Source organism: Nicotiana tomentosiformis, chromosome 12 (genome assembly GCF_000390325.3).
Source record: "Nicotiana tomentosiformis chromosome 12, ASM39032v3, whole genome shotgun sequence".
Lineage (NCBI taxonomy): Eukaryota > Viridiplantae > Streptophyta > Magnoliopsida > Solanales > Solanaceae > Nicotiana > Nicotiana tomentosiformis.
In genome coordinates, this window is record NC_090823.1 from 99,100,314 (window position 1) to 99,126,583 (window position 26,270).

General features: G+C 39.8%; 1 protein-coding gene across 1 annotated transcript; it reads right to left on the reverse strand.

The window, feature by feature from the left end:
* Nucleotides 1–3,483: 3,483 nt before the first annotated feature.
* Nucleotides 3,484–6,896, reverse strand: LOC104105216 (protein NRT1/ PTR FAMILY 8.2-like). The gene is made up of 5 exons (XM_018773821.3): nucleotides 6,744–6,896; nucleotides 6,557–6,656; nucleotides 6,038–6,255; nucleotides 5,231–5,790; nucleotides 3,484–4,530 (listed from the first exon to the last, which is right to left on the reverse strand). The coding sequence occupies exons 1-5, from the start codon at nucleotides 6,837–6,839 to the stop codon at nucleotides 3,651–3,653; spliced, it is 1,854 nt and encodes a 617-aa protein (XP_018629337.2). The 5' UTR covers nucleotides 6,840–6,896; the 3' UTR covers nucleotides 3,484–3,650.
* Nucleotides 6,897–26,270: the final 19,374 nt, after the last annotated feature.

Here is a 26,270-nt window from a genome sequence, read left to right on the forward strand (position 1 = left end):
TGAAAAAGAGCATGTGCTTATACCCAAAAGCACTTATTTTTCTCCTCCAAAAGATTTGAACAAACGCTTCAACTTTTTAAAATAACCATTTTTTAAAAGAAAAATAAATACTTTTGACCTTCTAGGAATTTGGCCAAATAGGCTATAACTTTTCTTATGATTTACTATATTACAATTATCTTCCTTATTTGTATATATGTATTATGTACAATAATTTAAAAATATAAATAAATTAATACAGAAACATATATAAATATGCCAAATTTCATGCCCCAAACAAGTAATTAATTGCACCGCATGGCAACTTCGATATTCCCAACAATTTTTCGAACCAAAAGTACTTCGAATATACGAAAAGGTAACAAAAATCTCCAAACATCAGACCAAGGCTAAACACCATGTGCAAAATAATCTAAGCTATATACATATGATTGAGCTAAAAACTTTTGTATCAACTAACCAAAAAACATAAAGAATTTATAAATTAAATCCAAACATGTTACGGTAAAAGGAAGATAAAACCAAAACCAAAGGGCTATGATTGTTCTTTTAGACATCAAAATTCCAGATTTGCATCCCTCCTTTAGTACTCTTGCACAGAAGACTTAAAGTTCCTGTGCTTCTACGTCGACAAAATTACTTAAACCTGAAGTAAACTGCCAAAGTAATCAATCTCGCACCGAGCATAACAATAAATTAAAGACGATGCACCAAAACCATAAGAATAACCATACGAATATATAGGATTATCATCCTATCTCCTTTTTCATAGTGATACCAATTCTTGATCCATTTTTTCCAATAATCCATAGTTGACCAAGTCAATAGTACTCCAACAACGTGGAAGTCAATTTCCACATGTTTAGTAAGCTCATGAAAGACAAATTCACAGATAAGTAAGCAGCCCCTAATTAATATATCATATTCTTGATTCTTTCTCCTCCTTTTTCACTTTTTCCGCCACCTCAGTCCCAAGCAACAAATGTTTTTTCTTTCTTTCATAGATTCAAAAAGAACAAGAAATATAAAATCTTTAATTAAAAGGGTATTAGGACAAGAAACTGCATCAAGAAAATAAGGATTTAATAAATGTTAGTACCTTCGAATCAGGGGCGAAGGTACATAGCCCTAAGGTGGTCAACTGACCACCTTTCGTCGAAAAATTACGCTGTATATATAAATAAAAAATTAAATTTTAATGGTATATAATATAATATTGAACACTCTTTATCGGGTTTTTTTTACTTATTTCAAATTTGAACACAGTAAATGAAATTCCGAACTACTTCGAATAAACCAAAGCTTTGATTCACATTGTTGACTTCGAATAACTATAAAGGATTAGAAATCTTAAAAGCGCTTTAAGGCATCCACCTCCTTAATTTCTTTAGTAAATGAAATTTCTCTCAACCGAATTTATCTTTTTATTTTTGTTTTTATGAATAGGGTATAAAGTAAACAACTTTAAGAGTTTATTTATGTATTTGGCTGACTTTTTTTATTCTGTTTAGTTAAAAGCAAAAAGGTTTTATTTTTTGCTCCAGAACAATAGGTAAATTAATTCTCGCGTAATTAACAAACCCAAAAACCATTAAACAAAAACTAATCCAGACACTTAATAAAATAAAAATATAATCTGAACAAAAAAGTACAAGTATTTTTAGATCTAAAGCTCTATCCACATAGTTTCACCATATCTCACACACATCTTAATTTGGGACATCAAAAGCTTGGAAATTCTGGATTTACATCCCTTCTTTCGTAAGAGCTTGAGTGCTACATCATCTCGGATTTCAATATTGCATCCTTCCTTTCAGAAGACATTCCCTTATCTCTTTGTCAACACCTTTGTTTGGAATTGAGGCGCAGTTAATTAAATGATTCGTTGATTGTCTAAAGGATGTCGCGATAGGATCAAGAACAAAATAGACTATGAACCATAACAACCATAACCATAAGTAAACAAAACAAACCCTAGCCCCAACATTATACTTCTCCAAATTCCTAATCCAATCTCCTGAACATTCCACTTCCAACCAGCCAATTACTACTCCCATTATATATATCAGAACCTCTATTGGTTCTTCTAGGATATCAAATATCTCCTCTAACAATGACAATATCATACCTCGTATTATTCCAGTGTTGCATCTTTCACATATTTGTGCTTCTTCATCCATAATTTCATAATTGATGTATGTCTCTCTAATATATCTCGTGCAAGGCAGACACATTCGTTCTTGATCCAAGAAAAAGAAAAGGAACCATAAGTATAAGGAATAACAAGAATAAATGGTCAACCAAGTCTTCATCACTTTAAACGCCATAATTGGCATATCTGGCCTGTCTAAAAATGGAAAAAAGGCTACCAATGCAAAGTTACAGAAGATTATTTCAAACAAGATCCTTGGCCTAGTTCCTTCTGCTGGAAAGTCGACGATTCGTGCTAAAATTGATGCTGCCATATTTTGGTTCCTTGAGATCGCTATGAAAGCAAAAGTAAAATACTGCAACGATAAGTGAAAGCCAATACCCCACCACTACAAGGCGGCTTAATTTTTTATTTTTTTAAAAAGAAGTGGAAAGTATGAAGCAATTGATCACAAAGAGATATTTAATTGAGTTTAAAAACATGCGTGGGAAGTGTTACTTTTAAAGGCTAATAATCTAGTAATAAATCACCAATTTGAATTAGGTTTCGGAGAACTTGCGTCAACTAGGAAATTTTGAGGCTGTTAGACTAACCAAACCAAATTAGAATTAGGAAAGGAGAGGGTCGTCTAGCGAGCCCCCCCCCCCCCCCCCCCCCTTTTTTTTTTTTGCTTTTCCTTTTTTACGTGGATTAAAAGTTATTTTATATCAAATCCATCTTTTTCATGGTCCACTTATACGTATTTTTTTTTTATAACCATGGTGTCCGGGCCAGTGTGCGCGTACCTCGACTAATTCCACGAGATACCTGTCACCTCTCACCAGCAACAAGTATCAGGTAACTCTATTCACCAAGACTTGGATAGATGAGAAGAAAGCACCTAATATTTGCCTCCGCTGGGATGTGAACCTGAGACTTCAAGGTTCTCGCCCCCACTTATATCTTAGAAAGACTTCTCAAAGACTAAGATACATTAGAAACAGCAAAATATATATCTGCAAGCTGATACTCCTTCCACTTATATGAAACTAGTTATGTCGTAGAAGATAGAAAAAAAAATTACTCCATTTGTCTGACTTGATGTGATGCGGTTACTATTTGAAGGGTCATAGAAGTTTTCTTTGACCGCGAGTTTTTTTACATAAATATTTTGAATTGTTAATTCTTATTATGAGTTATAATATTTTTTATGTAATGTTCAAATATATAAATTTTATGCTAAAAAGCTTAAAGATTTTATATTTAAATTCACACCAATTAAATAGTTTGACTTTGACCCTCTTACTCGGAATCCGGATCTCATCACATAAACGGTATATAAAGTGTGACAATTTGAAAAATGCTCGTCTCTATAGCATTTAGAAGTAAACCAATAGAACAAGCTCCAACGCTTGATCATAAATACACCAGTGAATATTCAGAAATAAGAAGAAAAAAAAAGGAAAAAAAAAAAGGAAGAGCAAATAGGTATTGAACTTTTTTCACTTGTAAACCTTATTCAAGAGGCCATACCCCGAAATTCATCAGTATCATTCTTCTTTTTAAATCGACCATCCAGTTCAAACACCATTGACTCATCTCTAATTGTTCCTCTTTCACCATTTCTTCCTTTGTATCTCCATGCAATCACTAAATATACCAAGAAATTCACTGCATTTATCCCTGTTAATATCCAATAAAAATAATCAAGTTTGCTTTTGTTAAGATTATTCCTAAGCCACCCTTTCTCTACACCACCCGTGGCACTTTCCACAATTTTCACTATGGCAGAACTTAACCAACTCCCAATTCCTATCTCACTTAAAAATAATGCACTGCTTATACTTCTCGTACCATCGGTTGCTTCATCGTAGAAAAACTCCAATTGTCCTACGTATGAGAAAACCTCAGCTGTACCTACGAGAAAGAATTGAGGAAACAACCAAAATATGCTCAAACTTGTTGGGTTTGAGCTCTGACGTCTCATTCTCTCAACCAATGCAGCGGACATTAGGGCAAAAATGGACACGAATAAACCGACCCCTATACGTTGTAACGACGTGATGCCACGTTCGTGTCCGGTTTTGGAACGGAGGTGAGGGACGATGAATTTCTCGTATACTGGTACGAGAAGGAGTCCGTTGACGGCCGTGAAGACGGGGACGGAGCCGGCGGGGATAGTGAAATGGGGGGCGATTTTTCTGTCCATGATGTTGGCTTGAGTGAGGAAAAAAGTCGAGAGTTGAGCAAATGAAATGGAAAGAGCTATTGTAGATGCCCAAATTGGAAGGATTCTGATAAAGGATTTGAACTCTTCAACTTGTGTCACTGTGCATAACTTCCATTTGTTGTTGATGATGATCTCAGGGTCTGTTACTACTGCTGCTTTATCCAAAAATCTGCAATGTCCAACATGAATATAGTGAGAAACGCCATCATTAATTGGTACTTAATTTACGTGTTAATTTCTATGATATGCTTTAATGGTAATTACCTAATAAAAGAAGGTAATTAAATTATTATAATATGTTAAACTACACTCACCATATTAAAAAACAAAAAACTTTATACGATCAATATATATAACTTAAGCCGTATATACTTTAATGCAAACCTAATCAAAACAAAGGTATAACTTATTATCATGGGTTAACTACACTCATCTTATAAATTTTTTTATACTATCAATCTTGTTATCAATGTATTTTTACCATGTTAAATTAGTATTCTCCGTCCGCCCCAATTTATGCAATGTTCTTTTTTTCCTGTTCCATAAAGTATGACATATTTCTATATTTTGTAAAGATAAATTCAACTTTAAAATTTTTATTTTACCTTTAATGAGATGATTTAATGACATACAAATTTTCATAATTTATTTGAGAACATAAGTTTCAAAAATCTTTTTTTTATGTTTCAACCACATGCTTAGTCAAACAACATCACATAAATCGGGGCAGAAGATGTAACTGTCTAATTTTCCTGGTTATTAATTTCACAAATTAAGGACGGTTACATGTATTGGTTTTTAAATGTGACCTTATAATGTAAAAAAAAATTAATATGTAAAATTAAACTCAAAAAGAAATTAACATTGACCTGTATTGCTTAGTATGAGGAAGCTTTCGAGCACCAAAAATATCAGATTCTTTGGTCTTCATCTCATAGAGTTCACTTTCACTTGCCACCACCACACCTCTGAAATGATTTCTAATAGAAACCACAATAACCTGAACAAATCTAGTGAAAGCACTTCCCATAGGTTTCTGATAACGATAATTAGTAAAGCCAGCAACTAAGATAACAATAGATACAAACATAGCTGCTGTAGGAACAACAAAACCCCAAGTCCAACCTTTTTCTTGTTGTACATAAACCAAAAGAGTTATTCCCAAGAGTGCACCCATATTAATAGCAAAGAAGAACCAATTAAAGAATGCATATTTTTTTTGGGATTCTTTTTTGTCAGATTCATCAAATTGATCAGCTCCAAATGTTGAGACACAGGGTTTGATGCCCCCTGTTCCAAGTGCTATGAGATAGAGTGCTCCATATAGAAAAGCTGTTTGGCCTTTTGTTGCTGGAATGCATGGCCTCGCTATGCATTGAGGTGGTCTTAAGCTGTCGATTGATGCCGATAGTGTTAACAATATCATTCCCTGATTAGAGACGGATTCAAGATTTTAATTCAAAAGTGAATAAATTGCATCCGCCACGGAAAAAGTAAATAATAAATCCAGCTGGATGTTTGTATAAAGATCCGGTTTATTTAACTGATAGTTAATCACCGGCCAGATACACATGAGCAATAATGGGCTGTAAAATTTTAAGGTTCACCTTTGTATTGTCCTAAGAATACTGGAAAATTCAACTGGCAATAAAAGAAAAGGAGTGATCATTTCTTACCACGAAGTAGATACAAGAGAAAATGATGATGGTTAAGAAGCGACCGAAGTAAGCATCAGCAAGGAAAGCTCCAAGTAGAGTCAAAACATAGGCAGCTCCAATCCAATCATTGACATGAGTTGCAGCATCTGGAAGTGATTGATGCATCTCAAACACCAAATATGCCACCATACTTACAGCTACGGCAAAGAATGCCAACCTCTCTGCCACCTCGTTGACTGCCTCAATACAAAAAAGGAAAAAGAAAAAAGAGTTAGCAAAGGATCTACATAGATTAACTGCAGCTCCCGGTACGCACGGGGTCTGGAAAGGGCCGGACCACAACGGTCTATTTTACGTAGTCTTACCTTACATTTCTGCAAGTGGGTGTTTCCACAGTTTGAACTCGTGACCTCTTGGTCACGTGACAATAACTTTACCAGTTACACCAAGGCTCCCTTAATAGTTAATCGACATGGATTAACTAAGTTCTTTATTTATTTGATCATTAAAAGAAGAAAAAAAAATGAGAAAAGAGACCTATAATGAATGGTGAAGCTTTCCATCCTCCAGTGGTTCGTTTATCCGCAATATTCCCTTTATAATCCACGCACCCATTGGTTACCAAAGTTTTTGTTACCTGCAATTTCACCATGTTTTTAGAATACAAAATATAAATAATTAATGGCAACATATAACAAAATATCAAGTTAGCTAGGTTAAATACCTTCTTGACATTCTTATTCATATCCATAGTTCCATCAAAAGATGGTTGAGCATAAGATTTGTCATGCAAATTGTCAACGTGAATGCTTCTATCCATAGTGAAGCTACAAAGCCTTACCTACGTACTTCTTTCCTCAAACTCGTAACACTTCACTTGTCGCTACTTTTATTCAAAAGATATTAGATTGTTCTAACATTTTCGCTTTCTGCAAATGTAACCACTTGTTAGTTGAACTAGCTAGCTGCTATTGTATTTCAATCTTCAGAAGGAAGGTCACAATCTGGTATATCTATATAATACAAAGTCAAGCAAAGTTTTATTATTCTTTGCATCTGCTTTAAATTCGGGCCGGTAGATTAAACAAACATATGATATGAATCTATCTTCTCAGAAGTCTTGATACTCCAAAAACTAGAATACAGCAACAAACATATTTTATTGCCAATTGGCCGTACATTTTCAAAATTTGGAAGAAATTGGACGTACATATATAAACAATTTTAAATTATATACATTATCGATAAAAAGAATTCTTTACGCCATTAAGTCACCCAATGATATTTACAAGTAAATCTCCTTATAGTGTAGGATTTGTAAGTCTGTAAATAAGCCCATTAGGATAATCTGATAGCGTAAAAATTCTTATTGACAGTGTATATACATTACTGTTGAACCACGAATAGTAATTAAGGAAATAACAGCCATCCAAATTGCCGCCTAGATTTGGTCAGACAGATAAAGGTATAAAAACGAGGATTTTGCTGTCTAGCTTGGCTGGTTATTGAGGTCTTTTTCCTTAAACGTGTTAGACGGCTACGTTAAGAAAAAATTATGAGAAGTTTTCTTTTCAACTCTCTCACTTGCAGTTTTCATATCCCTTTTTGTTATTTTTGCTACTATTTGTTTACCCGAAAAATGGTACAGTTGAATTTGTCCGTAGTTTCTACACAGATGAATCAATTTGATCCCAAAAGACAATGAATTAATCGATTTGGATGCAAAATATTTAGCTCAAAACGTAGATGAAACGATAGATTTTAAGAGCCCGGGAATAAGGTTTCCGGGCACAATGCTGATAAGACCAACAAGCGAGAGAGAAAAAAAGTATCAAAATGCTATCAAGAATCTATTCAATGTAATCCAGAAAAACCGTGTCTTACAATGATAGTTGAGCTTATTATTTATAGCTCAGTGGGCGTAATGGTCGGGCCCACAATTATTGGAATGAGATAATGGAAGCCTAACGGTAAACATAAATGCCTGAATTCCTATAATGAGCCGTTACTTTTTAATGTTGTGGAATATTCTTCATTAAATGTTACCAGGCGCAACATGCTTAGTGCCTTTATGGATTTGCCTTTCTCGGTGACACACGAGATAGTAGTACCCGATTTTTCGTCCTCCCGGTTTTGACTCCACGTGTCCCCCTTTTTGGGTGACCAAGTACCGTAACGTATTTTACCCAATATAGATAGTCCTCCCTGCTTTCCAGTAACATAACTTTGTGTTATCGGGATGTTGGTGAGAATCTTCTTTCAGCGATAATTACTATAATTCCTTTTGAAGGTTACTGACGGTTGATTAGACGCTTGTCTCTCCGCATTTAATGCCTGGAACACGCGTTCTCCTATGATTTAGCGCGCCTTTTGCCAGTTATCGGGGTAATTGGAGCCAAGTATTTTAGCTGCCCAAAATTTTGCCTATACATATCAACTCCCTTTTCCTTTGGGTCTCACCAGTCGATCGAGCCTCCAAACTATATTCCTGTTTTGCATCTTTTCTCTAACTTTCTCCCGACACAGAACTTTTTCTTTCCCTTCTCCAATGGCTTCTTCATCTAAACGCGCTGGTTCTTCGAAGAGCAAGATTAAGAACAAGGATTCCATTCCTCCAATAGTAAGTTCCATAATCCCTAAAAGAGCTAGTACTTGGAGGAGAAATTTTCCACTGATAACCCCCGCATATGGGCGGTTAGCAGGTACCCATCTTCCATTCGTGCTTCCAGTATCCCTACTGTGAAGGAAGACTGTTGCTGCCAAAACTTGGACATCATCGCACCCGATCTATCGGAGCGAGTGACCCTTCCTAGAGAGGGTTTCACATATTTTTACACGTACCTTTTTACTTTGGATGTGTTTTCTTTGGACGGAGAACTTGATACTGTGATAGCAGAATTTTGTCTCCGTTATCAAGTGTGTTTGGCATAGGTAAGTCCTTCTGTGTGGAGGACGGAGCCTGCCTCCGGCGCTTGTGCTGGAAACCAAAGAAGAGCTATCATTGGCTCATATGGTGAATTTGTACTCCCCCAAAATCTTCCGCGGGAGAATGATAAATCTCTACAAGTGTGGTCATCATGCTTTGATATCCAGCATGAATAACTACAACGACTGAGGGTGGATGGAACGAGTCGTTGCAGTTGCCTCTGGTAACATTATTCCCATAACGGTATCATCCTTTCCGGTTGCCTGGAACCGTTCCCGTAAGTTTCTTTCAATACGTTCTTCCCTCCTAAATGATTTTTTACGCCTGTATTGATCTTTCAACTTTTGTATGTTACATCGACCCGATGGGTCCCACTGGTAGTAGAAGGTTTGGACCGGTGGGTTCAAAAAATCTTGAAAGTTACCATACCCGAAATTTGCTTGGGGAAAGAACTGTCCATCAAATACGGGTGAAAGTACAAAAATCATGGTAACTATAATTTGTTTTTCTTTAGTTTTTGTATATGTGGAATTTGGCTGAATCTCCTGGCTTATTTGTCGAATTAGGTCTACCCCAGGGCTCAGTCGAGATCCCTGAAGAGAATGTTTTGGATGACCCTGTCGATGCGGCGCAGCTGCTCCAGGAGGCACTTGCTCGAACGGATGCCTCCGGGTCTACTCCGGGCATAAATATTTCTTCACGGAGTCCCCAGTCAGAGAACAAGCAACCAAAAAGAAGGCGTTCCTTTGCGGCCGGGGAGAAGAATAAGAGGGCAAAGGTTGATGCCCCCGAATCATCCCAAGTGGCGACATTGGCCGGTCCTCCCTCCGGGCCGGTCATAGATACCGTAGTGATTGACGATAAAGAAGCTAGTGATAATAAAGCTTCTCTTCATAGAAGACAACAATCCTTATCCTCTCAACAGGATGCTCAACCTATTGATGCAGTCACACCCACCGAGGATGATGTCTCGGCACTTTGGGGAGAGTTTGATTTGGTGAAAAATTCCAACTCCTATTCTCGGGCCCCAATCGTTATGCCTGGTACACTAAGGCAGAGTACCGGGTCCTTGCCGTCCTCGGTTGGTGAGCACCCAACAATCAGTGCTGCCTTCGGTGCAGCTGCTTCACGTTCTTCTTCTTCACCAGCTTTATCACCACTTTTTTTGCCACCAGCAGCTGCTACATCTTTTTCATCTTCATCCACGCTTCCCCCAATAACATCATCTCCAATGGCCATGCCCAATCGTGTTGAAAGCGTTCCTCTTCCCCATTCTCCTGTTCATGAGAATTTGGGGAAACATTATGCTGCCCCTTTTGAATATCCTCAGAGGAGGAGGAATATTACCCTCTTGGTCTCTACCGGGTGTAACCTTCTTTCCCGGCAGGTAGAGCTTGCAAATTACTTGAAGCCCTTGGCATCAGAGAAGGATTGGGAGAAGATTTAGACACTCTCAGGAGAGTGTTTGTTGAACAATGCCATGCATAATGCCGCAACGGTATGTTTCTGTCTTTCTCTTCTATTTCTCAGCTTCTGAATGAGTGCATTTTAAGTTTTACCTCTTCTTATCTTGCAGGCCAATTTTCTTGCTTTTGAGGGCCTACAGAGGTTAATCCGTAAGAAGGAGGAACTTTTTTCTGAACGGTATCAGACAGTTCTTCGCCTCTCGGAACTGGAAAGCAGGGCCATTGAGGTCGTTGTTTTGGAAGCCCGCTTGCAGCAAAGTGAGCAGGAAGTAGAGATCCTTAGCCAGGAAATTGGGCCATTGAGGACTAGTTTTGATGAAGTCAAAGCTAAGTGGGCTGAGGTCCAGGATGCCATTCTTGCTGCCAGTGACCGAGAGGCTACTGTTGCTAAAAGGGTAACTAACTTAGAAGCAGCCTTGAATTCTAAGGCCGAAGAGCTTACTGCTGCAGAGGCGAGATACGCCTGGTTAGAGGAGAAGTATAAGAAAACTATCGAGCACAACAGGCTCTATAGTTCAACTGTCTATGATCTCGATGTCAGTCTCTGATGTGCTAGGTCTGCCCGGGATAATCTTTCTGCCGAGATCACTCAACTCAAAGAAGAACTCAGGTGTCGAGAGGCTTCCCTCATTGAAATAACTTAATCCATGTACAGAATGAGGAGGAAGACCTTGGAAGGAGCCAAATCTGGCATTTTTGATATTGATGCTAAAATTGCTAAGGCACGCGAGCTTGAGTTGGCTGTAAAGAAAGGACTCCCAGTGCGGTCTGATTCTCCAGGTTCTTCTAATTCTGGTTCTGAGATTTCGGACACTGAAGAGGAATAAGAAGGCGTTGATGTCAAAGATCAAGCTGGGGAAGATGTTGAGCCATCGGTTGTACCGGCTACTGCTCCCGAGGATATGGATACCTCTCTTCCTCCTGATTCTAGTGATGCTGTAGCTTAGCTTATCCTTTCCTTGTTTGTATTTCCTTTTGGTACATCCTTGTAAATAAAGACGTATTGTTGCTCAACTATGCGACTGAGTCTTACTTTGCTTGGATATCTGTGCAAGTTTTTTAACCCTTGTGCATGTCTTCCTTCTTTTCTGCATGTGGTCTTGGGTGCTTTTTCTTCGATGTACTTCTGTCTCCGAGAATTATCCCTTTTACATGAGGGTTTTTTTAAGTGTTTACTCAAGTTTGGTTTCTATGTCTTTTTCATATGTGGCTTCGGGTGTATTTTTTTCCGATAGCATTTTTGGTTCCGGGGATATATTCTTCTGGAACTAACCCTTTAACATGAGGGTTTTTATAGGAGAGGGTCCACTTATGTTTACGGTGCTCTTGAAGAGGACGTCTCTTATTCATTACGGCACTAGCATTTGAAGTACTTGTTTAACTTTCAAATGACAAAATTAGCTCATCTTGCAGACAAGAAACAAGATAAAAGCAAAAGGATTTCATTTCATTCCTTCCGTTTTCATAGTTTACATAGGTATTTCGCTATGTAGAAAAGAAGTTGCAATGACTTGTGGCTATCTTATATAACTTATTTCTTCGGGGCTGGTTGTGCAGTCCCCGGTCATGATGATGCACGACATTCAGTATTGCCTTGCCGGATTTTCATTCCCGATTGACGTGGCATTCAGTGTTGCCTTGCAGGATTTTCGTTCCCGGTTGATGTGGGATTCAGTGTTGCCTTGCTGAATTTTTGTTCCCGATTGACGTGGCATTCAGTGTTGCCTTGTAATCATATCATTATCCCCCTCAGTGTTCTAATGCGAAGAATGCGAGTTGGAACTCTAGAAGTCTTGTATCTTCGAAGGTTTCACTGATGAATTGCTACGTAACCCTTCGCTCGGTAACATATTTTGCTTTCCCCTTAGGAATTTATGCTGTCGAGTGAAAGAATACCTAACAATCCTCAAGTAGTTTGTGCTCGTGAACGATCGTGTAACCTTTGTTCGATAGCAAATTACCACCGGGAAGTTAAATTGCTACCGAAGCAAAGATTACGTTATCGTCCCCGAGTGGAGACTTGTTTGTTTGCCTTGTCATCAAAGGTCTTATTGCTGCTTTTTTTTTGTAGTATGCTTGTGGTCGTTGCCTCGTTAAAAACCTTGCTTTTCGTCTGACTGTTGTTTGTCAGCAGTAATATTTTTTGAGATGAGCCACATTCCAGTTGTTGGGCAACTTATCTCCATTGTGGTTTTCCAACTCATATGACCCTTTACCGGTGATAGCTGAAACCCGGTAAGGGCCTTCCCATGTAGAGTCTAACTTGCCAGCATTGAGTTCTCGGGTGTTTTGAGTCACCTTCCTCAAGACCAAGTCTCCTATTTTGAAGTAACAAAGGTTGGCTCTTTGATTGTAATACCGCTTCATCCTCTACTTTTGAGCTGCCATTCTTATATGTGTCAGGTCTCTATGTTCCTCGATCAATTCTAAGTTGATTAGCATTGACTCATTGTTTGATTCTTCGTTTTCCTTGGAATAACTTAAAGTGGGCTCCCTTACTTCCACCAGTATCAAAGCTTATGCGCCGTACACAAGGGAAAAGGGGGTTTCTCATGTGTTTGATTTGGCCGTTGTTCGGTAGGCCCATAATACCCCTAGTAACTCTTCGGGCCAGCAGCCTTTCGCTGCTTCTAGCCTTTTCTTTAGATTTTGCGCAATTGTTTTGTTTGTCGACTCCGCTTGTCCGTTTGCGCTCGGATGGTAAAGTGAAGAAGTAATCCTTTTTATCTTCAGATTTTCAAGGAACTTTGTAACTTTTGTGCCGATAAACTACGGCCCATTGTCACATGCAATCTCCTTCGGTATTCTGAACCTGCATATTGTATTTTCCCACAGGAAGTCGACCACTTCGTGTTCTCCGATCTTTTGGTAAGGAACTGCTTCTACCCATTTAGAAAAATAATCAGTCAAAACTAAAAGAAATCTTACCTTTCCCGGAGTAGGTGGTAGTGGTCCGATGATGTCCATCCCCCATTTCATGAATGGCCATGGGGACAGAATTAAATGTAGTGGTTCTGTTGGTTGATGTACTAGTGGTGTGTGGCGTTAGCACTTATCGCACTTTCGTACTAAGTCCTTGGCATCTAGTTCCATACGGGTCCAATAATATCCTGCCCTGACTAATTTCAGCACCAAAGAATCTGTGCCCGAGTGGTTGCCACAACTCCTTTGTGAATTTCCATCATGATGTAGCTGGCTTCCGATGCCCCTAAGCATCAGGCCAACGGGCCTTGAAATGATTTACTGTATAATTGGCCTTTCTCGAAGCTGTATCATGTGGCTTTGGTGTGCAGTGCAGTTTCCCGTGTTCAAGATAATCGATTATCTCATTTCTCCAGTCCCAGACTAGATTGGTCGAATTCACCTCATAGTAACCATTCATGTCTAAGGTTGAGTTCATCAGTTGAACTATCGCCCCCGATTCCGGCCCCAAATTTCTGTCGATGAGCCCAGATTTGCTAACGTATCTGCTTCAGCATTTTCTTCCCTCGGGATGTGGGTTATTGACCACTCCCGGAATCGTGACAATAAGGCCTGAACCTTTACCACGTATTGTTGCATTCGCTCATCTTTCGTGTCAAAAATTCTGCATACCTGATTTACCACTAGCTGCGAGTCACATTTGATGTTGATGGCTTCGGAGTCGAGCTCCCGGGCCAATTCTTGCCCTGCAATCAAAGCTCCATATTCTGCTTCATTGTTAGTTAAAGTAACCGTCCTGATGGCTTGGCTTACCACTAATGACAAAATCCGTTGTTCTGTAGGCCCATATTACCCCTGGTAACTCTTCGGGCCAGCGGCATTCCGCTGCTTCTAGCCTTTTCTTTAGATTTTGCACAATTATTTTGTTTGTTGACTCTGCTTGTCCGTTTGCTCTAGGATGGTAAGGTGAAGAAGTAATTCTTTTTATCTTCAGATTTTCAAGGAACTTTGTAACTTTTGCACCGATAAATTGTGGCCCGTTGTCGCATGCAATCTCCTTTGGTATTCCGAACCTGCATATTATACTTTCCCATATGAAGTTGACCACTTTGCGTTCTCTGATCTTTTGGTAAGGACCTGCTTCTACCCATTTGGAAAAATAGTCAGTCAAAACTAAAAAAAATCTTACCTTTCCCGGAGCAGGTAGTAGCGGTCTGACGATGTCCATCCCCCATTTCATGAATGGCCACGAAGACAGAATTGAATGTAGTGGTTTTGTTGGTTGATGTACTAGTGGTGCGTGGCGTTGGAACTTATCGCACTTTCTTACAAAGTCCTTGGCATCTAGTTCCATACGGGGCCAATAATATCCTGCCCTGGCTAATTTCAGCACCAAAGAATCTGCGCCCGAGTGGTTGCCACATACTCCTTCATGGATTTCCCTCATGAAGTAGCTAGCTTCCGATGCCCCTAAGCATCGGTCCAACGGGCCTCGAAATGATTTTCTGTATAATTGGCCTTTCTCGAAGCTGTATCGCGTGGCTTTGGTGCGCAGTGCTCTAGACGATTTGGGGTCTTTGGGCAGTTTTCCGTGTTCGAGATAATCGATTATCTCGTTTCTCCATTCCCAGACCAGATTGGTCGAATTCATTTCAAAGTAATTATTCATGTCTAAGGTTGAGTTCATCAGTTAAAATATCGCCCCCGATTCCGATCCCTAAATTTATATTGATGATCCCAGATTTGCTAACGCATCTGCTTCCATGTTTTCTTCCCTCGGGATATGGGTTATTGATCACTCCCAGAATCGTGACAATAAGGCCCGAACCTTTACCACGTATTGTTGCATTCGCTCATCTTTGGAGTCAAAAATTCCCCAGACCTGATTTACCACTAGCTGCAAATCGTATTTAATGTTGATGGCTTCGGAGTGGAGCTCCCGGGCCAATTCTAGCCCTGCAATCAAAGCTTCGTATTCTGCTTCATTGTTAGTTAAAGTAACCGTTTTGATGGCTTGCCTTAAGGTTTCCCCCGAAGGTGTGACCAGGACTATTCCGAGCCTGGACCCCTTCATATTAGAAGCTCCGTCTGTGAATAAGGTCCAGACTCTCGATGCTGGATCTGACACCATTATTGCTTGTTTGGCAGCCAGGGGCAATAACCTCGGGCTAAAGTCGACTACGAAATCAGCCAATGCTTGTGACTTAATCGCAGTCCTTGGCTTATACTCTATATCGAACTCGCTCATTTGAATGGCTTATTTGGCCAACCTACCCGAGAGCTCGGGTTTATGGAGTATGTTCCTCAAAGGAAAAGCAGTCACCACCGCTATCGGGTGGCATTGGAAGTAGGGCCTTAGCTTCCGGCAGCTACCATGAGAGCTAAGTCCAGCTTTTCCAGATGTGGGTAGAGAATTTCTACTCCCGTTAAAATTTTGCTAACGTAATATGTGGGGAATTGCATACCTTTTTCCTCCCGAACCAAAACTGCACTTACCGCAACTTCTGCAACCACCAGGTAGACCAATAATGCTTCTCCTTCTTGAGGTTTCGAAAGCAACGGAGGGCTTGACAAGTATTTCTTCAATTCCTTCAAGGCTTTTCGACACTCTGGCGTCCACTCAAAGTTGTTTTTCTTTTTGAGCAGTGCGAAGAAGCGATGACACCTTTCTGATGACCGAAAAATGAACCTGCTCAAAGCCGCTAATCTGCCTGTGAGTCTTTGTACTTCCTTTACGTTGTATAGTTGATCCGAGATGTCTTCTATGGCCTTCATTTTGTCGGGACTCACCTCAATTCCTCTTTGTGAGACTAGGAATCCTAAGGATTTACTTGAACCGACCCCGAACACACACTTCTCGGGGTTAAGCTTCATATTATGCTCTCTCAGTGTGTCAAACATTTCTTGCAGATATCTCAGGTGGCAACCTGCATCCAGAGACTTGACAAGCATATCGTCTATATATACTTCCATAGCTTTTCCTATCTGTTTTTCGAACATCTTATTTACGAGTCGTTGGTAAGTGGATCCGGCATTTTTTAGTCCAAAGGGCATTACGTTGTAACAATATGTACCAAAATTTGTTATAAATGAAGTTTTTTCCTAATCTTCCGGGTTCATCTTGATCTGATTGTACTCGGAATAGGCATCGAGGAAACTCATTAACTCGTGCCCAGCCGTAGCGTCAATCATTTGATCAATATTCGGCAATGGAAAAGAGTCCTTTGGGCATGCCTTATTAATATCTTTATAATCTATGCACATCCAAACTTTATTGTTTTTCTTAGGGACTACTACCACATTAGCTAGGTAGTCCGGATATCTTACCTCTCGGATTGAACCAATCTTGAGTAGACGAGTTACCTCTTCTCTGATGAATTTATTCCTTGCTTCTGCAATAGGGCGCTTATTTTGCCTTACCGGAGGTATGCTCGGGTCTAAGCTTAACTTGTGCACGGCTATCTCTGTTGGGATTCCTGTCAAATCATTGTGCGACCATGCAAAACAATCGACATTAATTTTAAGGAATGCAATAAAATCTGACCTGAGCTCTGGGTGTAGTCCTGGTCCCAAATGGAATTTTCTTTCTGGGAGTTTTTCGAACAGGGCAACTAGCTCTAGTTCTTCTACCTTGGATTTCGTTGCGTATGTTTCTTCCGGTACTTGAAAATACCTTGGTACATGATGTTGCTCTGACTCTCCCGCCCTCGGAGAGACTTCCTCTGGTTTTGGGTCGAAGCCGGTTTTGGTAACTGCTATGCCGCAGGTTCTTTTCCCTTGCTATAAGAGACTGAGATCGCATTCATCTCTCTCGCTGCCGGTTGATCACCTTTTATCTGCTTGATCCCCTCGGGTGTCAGAAATTTAGCAATTGGTGGTACGTCGAAGGCACAACGTTCATCTCGTGCAGCCATGGCCTTCCCAGGATGATATTATAGCCCATGTCCCCATCTACTACTTCAAAGAGAGTTGTCTTCATTACGCCCTCGGCATCCGTAAGTAGTAAAATTACCCTTCGGGTTTTCACGCTTGCGAGGTTAAATCCAGCAAGGAGTTTTTTGTCGGGACGATGCTCCCGGTGAGTTTATCTTGATCTAGAACTCTCTATTGTATGATATTGGAGGAACTTCCTGGATCCACTAAAACACGTTTAATTTTTAAATTTAACACATTTAAAGAGATTACCAGTGTGGCAGTTGTAATCCGTCCGCGTCTTCATCCGTGAACGTGATATCATCCTCCCGGAGCCTCTTACTATGGGTTGTCGATACTTTTTTTTCTTTGCGGACGAGAAAGTGATCCCATTAATCTCATTTCCTCCAAAGATCATGTTGATAGTTTGGTGTTGAGGTTCCTTTCCTACTCTCGAGGTTTTCATGTCGCCCATGTCTCGGCCGTAATTATTTTTGGCTCGGTCACTCAAGAATTCTCTGAGGTGACCGTTTTTTAACAACGTTGCCACTTCTTCACGGAGGTGCTGGCAGTCCCCAGTCCTATGACCATTAGTGCCATGGTATTCACACCATAGATTTGGGTACCTCTGGCTGGGATCAGACCTCATCGATCTCGGGAACCGTGCCTTTTTAATATCTCTCATGACCGACACTAACTCCACCACACTGATGTTGAAGTTATATTTTGATAACTTTGGATAGGAAGGACCTCGTGGCCCCGGGGTCTCCCTATCCTGCAATGATTTGTTATTCCGCCAGCGATCAGTCTTAAAGGTCATTGATAAACTTGTCTACCGACCCAAAGTTCCTACCGCGACCTTCCGTCTGCTCGTAGGGTAGAAACTGGCCCCTTGAAACTCATCTAAGTGAGTTGACATCGTCCTTTATTTTTTCTTTGTTCTTCTCTTGTCCCTTTGCTGATGACGGGAAGTCAACCTGATCGTCTTTAATCCTTATCTTTAACTCGTACCTATTGTGGAAATTTGCCCAAGTCGTTGCTTGAAACTCGAGCAAACTTTCCTTCAACTTCTGAGAAGTATCTGAACTCCTCGGGTTCAAACCCTTAGTGAACGCTTCAGCTGCCCATTCATCCGGGACGGCCGGTAACAACATCCTTTCCTTCTGGAACCGGCTAATAAATCTTCGTAATAATTCGGATTCTCCCTGCGCGATCCTGAATATGTCAGCTTTTCAGTCGTGTACCTTTCTGGCACCGACATGGGCCTTAATGAATGAATTCGCGAGCATTTCGAAGGAATCTATTGAATGCTCGGGCAATAATAAGTACCATGTCAAGGCTCCCCTCATGAGAGTCTTACCAAATTTCTTCAATAACACGGAATCAATTTCGTGAGGAGCCAAATCATTTCCTTTCACCATCGTTGTGTAGGTGGTGATGTGCTCTTGTGGATTTGAGGTCCCATTGTATTTTGGCACTTCTGGCATCCTGAATCATTTTGGGATTAATTCCGCAGCCGCACTCAGTTTGTACGATAATTGGATGTACTTCTTCGAGCTCGGGCCTTTCAATACTGGGGTGCGCCCGGAATTTGGTCTATGCGGGCGTTTACTTCCTTTATGAACCGTAGGAGCTCCTCCTTGAATGGATCGCTATCGTTGTTGAGGCCAGATTTACTCCCCCCAACCCTGTCAGAGCTAATGTCCCCCCTGGAAGTGTTGTTGTCGATTCTTCGCATTGTTTGGTTTGCAGGAATAACAGGGGAAACTAGATCTCGCCTTTTTGCATTATTTGAAACGCCTGATAGCGCCTGCTTTAACTCCGTCATAACCTAATCCTATCGTGTGAGGTGGCCTAAAATGATTGCATGTTGCTCTTGCAGGATCTTTACCGCATCTGCTACCTTCCCCTGTTCAGCACCATCTGGAGTCGTCTCCCGTACTTGTCTGGGGTACTGCCCGTCATATACCGGCGTGGCATCTTCCCCCTCATTGCGAGTGTCGCTGATCGTGTCGTCAAAATGGGGGTTTTCCCCTTGAACCTCAGGATTGCGAGTGTTATTAATGGTATAGTTTGCCATTTTTTGTGATTTTTCTAAGACAAGAACAATCAAAGCTCGTGAGTGAAAGAGGTAAAGATCAACTTAACAACACGACTGTCTAGGCCCCACAGTGGGCGCCAAACTGTTTACCTGAAAAATGATACAGTTGAATTTGTTCGTGATTTCTAGACAGGTGAATCAATTTGATCCCAAAAGACAATGAATTAATCGATTTGGATGCAAAATATTTAGCTCAAAACATAGATGAAAAGATAGATTTTAAGAGCTCGGGAATAAGGTTTTCGGGCACAATGTTGATAAGACCAACAAGCGCGCGCGCGAGAGAGAGAGAGAGAGAGAGAGAGAGAGAGAGAGAGAGAGAGAGAGAGAGAGAGAGAGAGAGAGAGAAGGTATCAAAATGCTATCAAGAATCTATTTAATATAATTCAGAAAAATCGTGCCTTACAATGATAGTTGAGCTTATTATTTATAGCTCAGTGGGCGTAATGGTCAGGCCCACCACTAATAACAATTATTGGAATGGGATAATGGAAGCCTAACGGTAAACATAAATGCCCAAATTCCTGTAATGAGCCGTTACTTTTTAATGATGTGGAATATTCTTTATTAAATGCTACCAGGCACAGCATGCTTAATGCCTTTATGGATTTGCCTTTCTTGGTAACACACGAGGTAGTTGTGCCCAGTTTTTCATCCTTCCGATTTTGATTCCACATGTCCCCTTTTTGGGTGGCCACATACCGTAACGTATTTTACCCAATACACTACTATTTAGTTACTAATTTTTCTTTGGCATGTGTTACTAAAAATACAACAATAACAATAACAAATATAGTGTAATATATCCCACAAAGTGGGGTTTGAGAAGGGTAAAGTGTACGTAGACCTTGTGAAGGTAGATAGACTGTTTCCAATAAACCCCCGGCTCATTACTAAAAATACAACATATTAAAACATATCAATTATATTGTCGAAGTATTTTTTAAAAATATTCGTGCTTTTTTTTTTTATACTAAAAATGTTTCTATATAAAAGAATCCAAATAGCTCTTGGCAAGGAGATCGATAGATTTCTTATTAACCTTCAACATCAAAGCTACGATAGAATCTAATCTAGCGTTTGGATATAGATTTGATTGAAACTTGAAAAAAGAATTTTTTGAAGTTATCTTGAAAAATAATTTCTGAAAGTTAAAGTTGTGTTAGGATATGCATTTTATTTGAAGAAAAGTTGAAGTTTTATGAGTGGAAGAAAAAATTTCACATAAAAACTAGTTTGGGAACCTTGAAAATTTTGAATTCTTTTATCCTAAAATATGATCATATTTCATAAACAAATAATGCTTTCAAAAAAATATTTATAAAAATAAAGCCAAAATGTATGGCCAAGCAGGAGCTAAGTATCCACAAATGCAAAAATAACGAAAGAATCTGAGAATTCAATCTCAATCTTAAGATGAGTGGAGTAGCTTTTGACCATTATAGTTCCTTTTAAACCTTACACAAACCGATGAGGGACAAATATAATATTTTTTAACTTAAACCTCATGTACCGTGGGGCAAGAAATTTCAAGTTTTCTTCGAATTCAACTAGTGATTCAATAAGATTTACTCATTTAGAAACACAAAAAGTTCTTTTGGAAATTAAAAAGGAAAATCTACGCTAGATGCCTATTTGGGCCATTTTATTATCCCTTTTTGCCCATTTTTACAATATGTGCCTATGCAGTACAATTACTTATCCGACTATCCATTTTCAAAGCAGTTTCCCTTCTAATCCCAAATCACATGAAACCACATTAACTGCCCCAACTCTTTCCTATTCTAATGCTTGGATTGGTCGTTTATAAGAGAATTTTAGTGGAAGAAATAAAAGACCCACCATTATTGAGTGTGAAACTCTTGAATATGAGAGAATTTAGAGCATGTTTGGCCAAACTTATAGGAGTCTAAAATCACTTCTTCTTCTTCCTTTTTTTTTAATCAAAAAGTATTTTTTGGAATATAGATAAGTGTTTTTTAACACCATAGTTTTTCTACTTTTGGAAAGAGGATACAAATTCTTGCTTCTTTCAAGAAGCAGAATCAGAAAATTATTTTTTTCAAGAAAAAGATAACCTTACCAAAAAATAAATATTTAATTCTCCCTCATTTTCACTATTCTTCTTTGAAATAGTTCCTCTATTATAAATAGATTTTTTTTATATAAGATTATGGAACAGATTTTTAATTTATACCCAATGAAGTATGTACATGAATGATCATGAAAATAATACGTAAGACCATATACTCAATATTATTTATTTAAAAATTTATATTTTATATTAATTATTTAATATGTATTTTTACTTTATATTTTATAAATTCAGTTCTCTGTTAAAATGATATTAATTGTAAATTATATGTGATGACATGTTAGGTCATTTATAGTATTACCCTTCATTTCTGTGTTTCGAGACCTCAAATAGATCTGTTTATCCTTCCTCGATTTAAAAACTAAAAATTTAAAGGTTTAAAGAATTCATAAGTTTGACCGTTGGTTGAATTTGTTGCGACTGGTTTCAGATTTTGATTCCGGAACTTGGTATAAGTTCATTACAGTATTTATGATTTGTATGCAATATTTGGTGCGAAACAGAGTTGATTTGACGTGATTCGGACGTCCGGTTAAAAAATTGCATGATCTTAAGCTTCATTGAAAATTTCATTCGTTTTGGTGTCCGATTCGTAGTTCTAGGTGTTATTTTGATTTTTTAATCATGCGAGTGAGTTCGTATGATTTTTTGGACTTATGTGCATGTTTGGTTTGGAGCCCCGAGGGCTCGGGTGAATTTCGGATAGGCTACAGATGTTTTTGAACTTAGGAAAAAATTCTGGTTTAGCTTCTGCTGGTTTCTGGTGCATGCTTCTTCGCGATCGCAAAGAGTAATTTGGGACTGAGGTAGATTTTGCTCTTCGCGAACGCGAAGTGGAGGGCGGCTTTCCCTTCGCGAACGCGTCTGTACCTCCGCGAACGTGAAGCATTGGGGGCTTTGGGGGAGTTGGGCTTGTGTGTTACGCGACCATCGCAAATATGAGGTACATCTCGTGAACGTGTAGGCCATTTGGGCCGCTGTGCATCGCGAGCGCGGCAGGCTCTTCGCGAATGTGAAGAAGGCCTGATGCCTAGACCCTAAAATATTTCAAACACGGGATTTCACCCATTTTCACCATCCTTCCATTAGAGCTTGGCTTAGAGGCGATTTGGAGAAGAAATTTCATCACCCTTTCATGGGTTAGTGTACTTTAACTTATTTTCTTCCATTTCAATCACCACCCATTAATTTCTAATCTTAATCTTTGTTCTTTCATGGTAGAAATTTGGGATTTGGGAAGAATTAGATTTTTTATTTTTGCAAAATTGAGATTTAGACCTCAAATTGGGGTCGGAGTACGAAACTAATTATATAATCGGGCTCGGGGATAAATGGGTAAATGGGTTTTGGTTCGAACCTCGGGTTTTGACCAAGCGGGCCTGGGTCTGATTTTTTGACTTTTAAGAAAAAGTGTAAAAAACTTTATTTGATTTCCCTAGCATTATTTGATGCTATTGAGTCGATTTTGGTTAGATTCAATTGATTTGGAGGGGGATTTTAGAGGTAAGGCCCCGGTTGAGCTTTGATTTGCTTGCGAAGCAAGGTAAATTTTGGGTCTAACCTTGATTTGAGTGAATAGAAACCCTTGAGCAATGTATTATATGAATTACATGTGTAGCGGCGTATATGCGAGGTGACAAATATATATACACCGTCAAAGTTATTGTTTCCATGCTTTCCCGTATTCCATTAATTATTTTATTCTATGCTTTAATTGTTACATGCTTTAATTATCTCCCATGCCTTAACTTCCTTAATTTAATTTCTACTTGCCTTAATTGACTTACTTGTACCCTTTAGTTGTCATTTATTTGACTTGTCTTGCTGCTTAGAATTAAAATAATTATTAAATAATTTGGTACGAGATTTCCCTTATAGTTCTGCTTTCATATTCGTTAATCGTAGAGATTCTTGTGATTCGAGTTGTTGAATTGGTTTCATTTATTGATTTGTGTTTATGGATCGGGTTGCACGTCGCAACAGGTAGAATAAGGGAGGATTGATATTGATACGGTGGGATCGGGTTGCACGCCACAACAGGTGGAATAAGGGAGGATTGATATGGTGAAATAAGAGAGGATTATGATATCGATTCTTATTATATGATGAGATCGGGCGCGCCGCAACATATTTTTACTTGTTATTATTGATATTTACATGGAGGAATAAGGGAAAATCGTGATTGTACGATGGGATTGGGTTGCGCACCGCAACGGTTTATGTGTTTGGTATTCCTTGTTGTATTGTGTTGGCTTTGGTGTTTTTGTACGAGATTCTAAGGATTTGTATTTCTAGTTTTACTAGTTTTCGAGAATTGAGTTATTTTCATGAGTTAACTGCCTTACTTTCCTGTATTTTCCTTTCCTGTCATTATTATTATACTACGTACACGTTATTGTAAGTGACCCGTCTTAGACTCGTCACTACTTCGTCAAGGTTAGGCTCGACACTTATAGAGTACATGGGGCCGGTTGTACTCATATTACACTCTGTACTTCTTGTGCAAACTTTAGAGTCGGTCCCAGCGGCGGTCAGTAGATTGCTCTGATCTGACATCTGACAGAGACTTGAGGTACAGTTGCTCGGCGTTTGCAACTCTGAAGTCCCCTTCTACTTTATCCTAGCTGTTTATTTCTTTTTCAGACAGTTTTACTTTCATTCAGACCCCTTATCTGTATTATTCTAGTCGCTCATGCACTTATGACACCAGTTATGAGTTATATTTAGATATTTCGCTAGTTATGACTTTTTCGTACTTTATTTAAGTTCTATTATAGTTATTTCAGTTTAATTGGCATCGGTTAATTTAATTTATTAAAAATGGCTTAAAACTATTCTAACGTTGGCTTTCCTAGCAAGTGAAATATTAGGCGCCATCACGGTCCCGAGGGTGAAAATTTTGGGTCGTGACAAGTTGGTATCAGAGCACTAGATTGCCTAGGTCTCACGAGTCACAGAGATTGCCTAGATTGCCTGGAGGATCGGTACAGAGACGTCTGTACTTATCTTCCAGAGCCTATGGAGTTTAGGAAAAATATCACTTCTTTCTTACTCTATCGTGCGATTTTATTCTATCATTAATGATTGAACCCTTCTATTCTTGTTCTCTCGCAGATGGCGAGAACACGCACTGCATCTACAGTTGGACAGGAGCCTAAGCCCCCTGTAGCAGCTACGACTAGGGGCAGAGGTCGAGGCCGAGGTCACGCCAAAGTCCGAAGCAGAGCTCAGCCTAGAGCTCGAGCAGCACCCGCAAGTGGAGCCTCAAGTGGATTTTGAGGAGGAGGTTCCAGCTCAGGTTCCAGAGGGATTCATAGCCACTCCAGTGCTTTAGGACACTCTAGTCTGTTTGGTGGGCCTTATGGAGAGTGTGGCTTCGGTACATTTCCGGTGGCACCAGCCGTCTCTCGGACTGGGGGAGGATAACATACTCCCGCTACTCACACCCCGGAGTAGGTGGCTCCTCGGTATCAAACTCCAGTTGCCCCGCCAGTTGGGGTAGTTCAACCGGTTGTGCGGCACAGGCTAGTGATAGGCCCGCTTTGTCTTCTGAGGCTATGTTGAGGTTGGACAAGTTTACCAAGCTCTTTCCTGTTCATTTCAGTGGTGCATCTTCTAAGGACCCATAGGATTTTCTAGACCGTTTCCACGAGGTGTTGCGTAACATGGGTATAGTTGAGACCAATAGGGTCGATTTTGCAGCATTTCAGATGACTGGTTCTGCACAAAGATGATGGAGAGATTATATGTTGACTAGACCAGCTGAGTCGCCTGCACTTACCTGGGATCAGTTCTCACAACTTTTTCTAGAGAATTTCATTCTTGTCGCTCTGCGAGAGGAGTACCGCATGTAGTTTGAGCGTCTTCAGTAGGGTAGTATGACTATCACCCAGTACAAGACTCAATTTGTGAACCTAGCTCGCCATGCCACTATCTTGCTTCCTACCGAGAGGGAGAGAGTGAGGAGATTTATTAATCGGCTCACTTACACTATTAGGCTTCAGATGGCCAAGGAGACAGAGAGTGATATTTCCTTTCAGACTGCCGTAAATATTGCTAGATGGATCGAGTTAGTTCGTGCTTAGGAGAGAGAGTCGGTCTCAAATAAGAGGCCTCGTCATTCCAATAGTTTTAGTGGCGCCTCATTTGGAGGCAGGGGTGCTTTTGGTAGAGGCCATCCTACCAGGCCATTTTATTCAGCGTTTCAGGCATCTCACAGTGCTTTAGGGAGCCATGGTCCCTATGTGTCCCAATCTTGGCAGCTAGCCTACAGTGCAAATTCAGCTCCTATCAGTGCACCTCCGATTCAGAGCTATCACCATGGTTATTCAGCTCGTTTGGGTCAGCTTCAGCTTTAGTAGCCACAACAGCAGGATGGGTGTTTTGATTGTGGTGGTATTGGTCATATCAGGAGGTTCTATCCGATTATTGGGCGGCATGCCACAATAGAGTTCTCGTGCCATAGTTCCAGCATCGGTTGCTCCACTGCTCACTCAGCCAGCTAGAGGCAGGGGTCAGGCATCCATATGTGGAGGTCAGGCCGTTAGAGGTGGAGGTCAGGCTATTAGAGGTGGAGGCCAGCTAACTAGAGGCCATCCTAGAGATGTAGTTCAGAGTGGTGTTGCCCAACCCGATGCTATAGTTTACTAGCTAGGCTTGAGGCCGAGTCATCTGACACCGTTATCACATGTATTGTTCCAGTTTTCCATATAGATGCTTTAGTTATATTTAATCCGGGATCTACTTATTCCTACGTGTCATCATATTTTGCTTCATATCTGGTTGTGCCTCATGATTCTTTGAGTGCTCCTGTGTATGTGTCCATGTGT

Excerpts from the sequence above, each read along its gene's own strand:
- LOC104105216 (XM_018773821.3), bottom strand. The coding sequence starts at position 6,839 with ATGGATAGAAGCATTCACGTTGACAATTTGCATGACAAATCTTATGCT. Across the intron at positions 6,256-6,556 it reads AGCTTCACCATTCATTATAG|TCAACGAGGTGGCAGAGAGG; the intron begins GTCTCTTTTCTC and ends GTATTGAGGCAG. Across the intron at positions 4,531-5,230 it reads CCTCATACTAAGCAATACAG|ATTTTTGGATAAAGCAGCAG; the intron begins GTCAATGTTAAT and ends TGGACATTGCAG.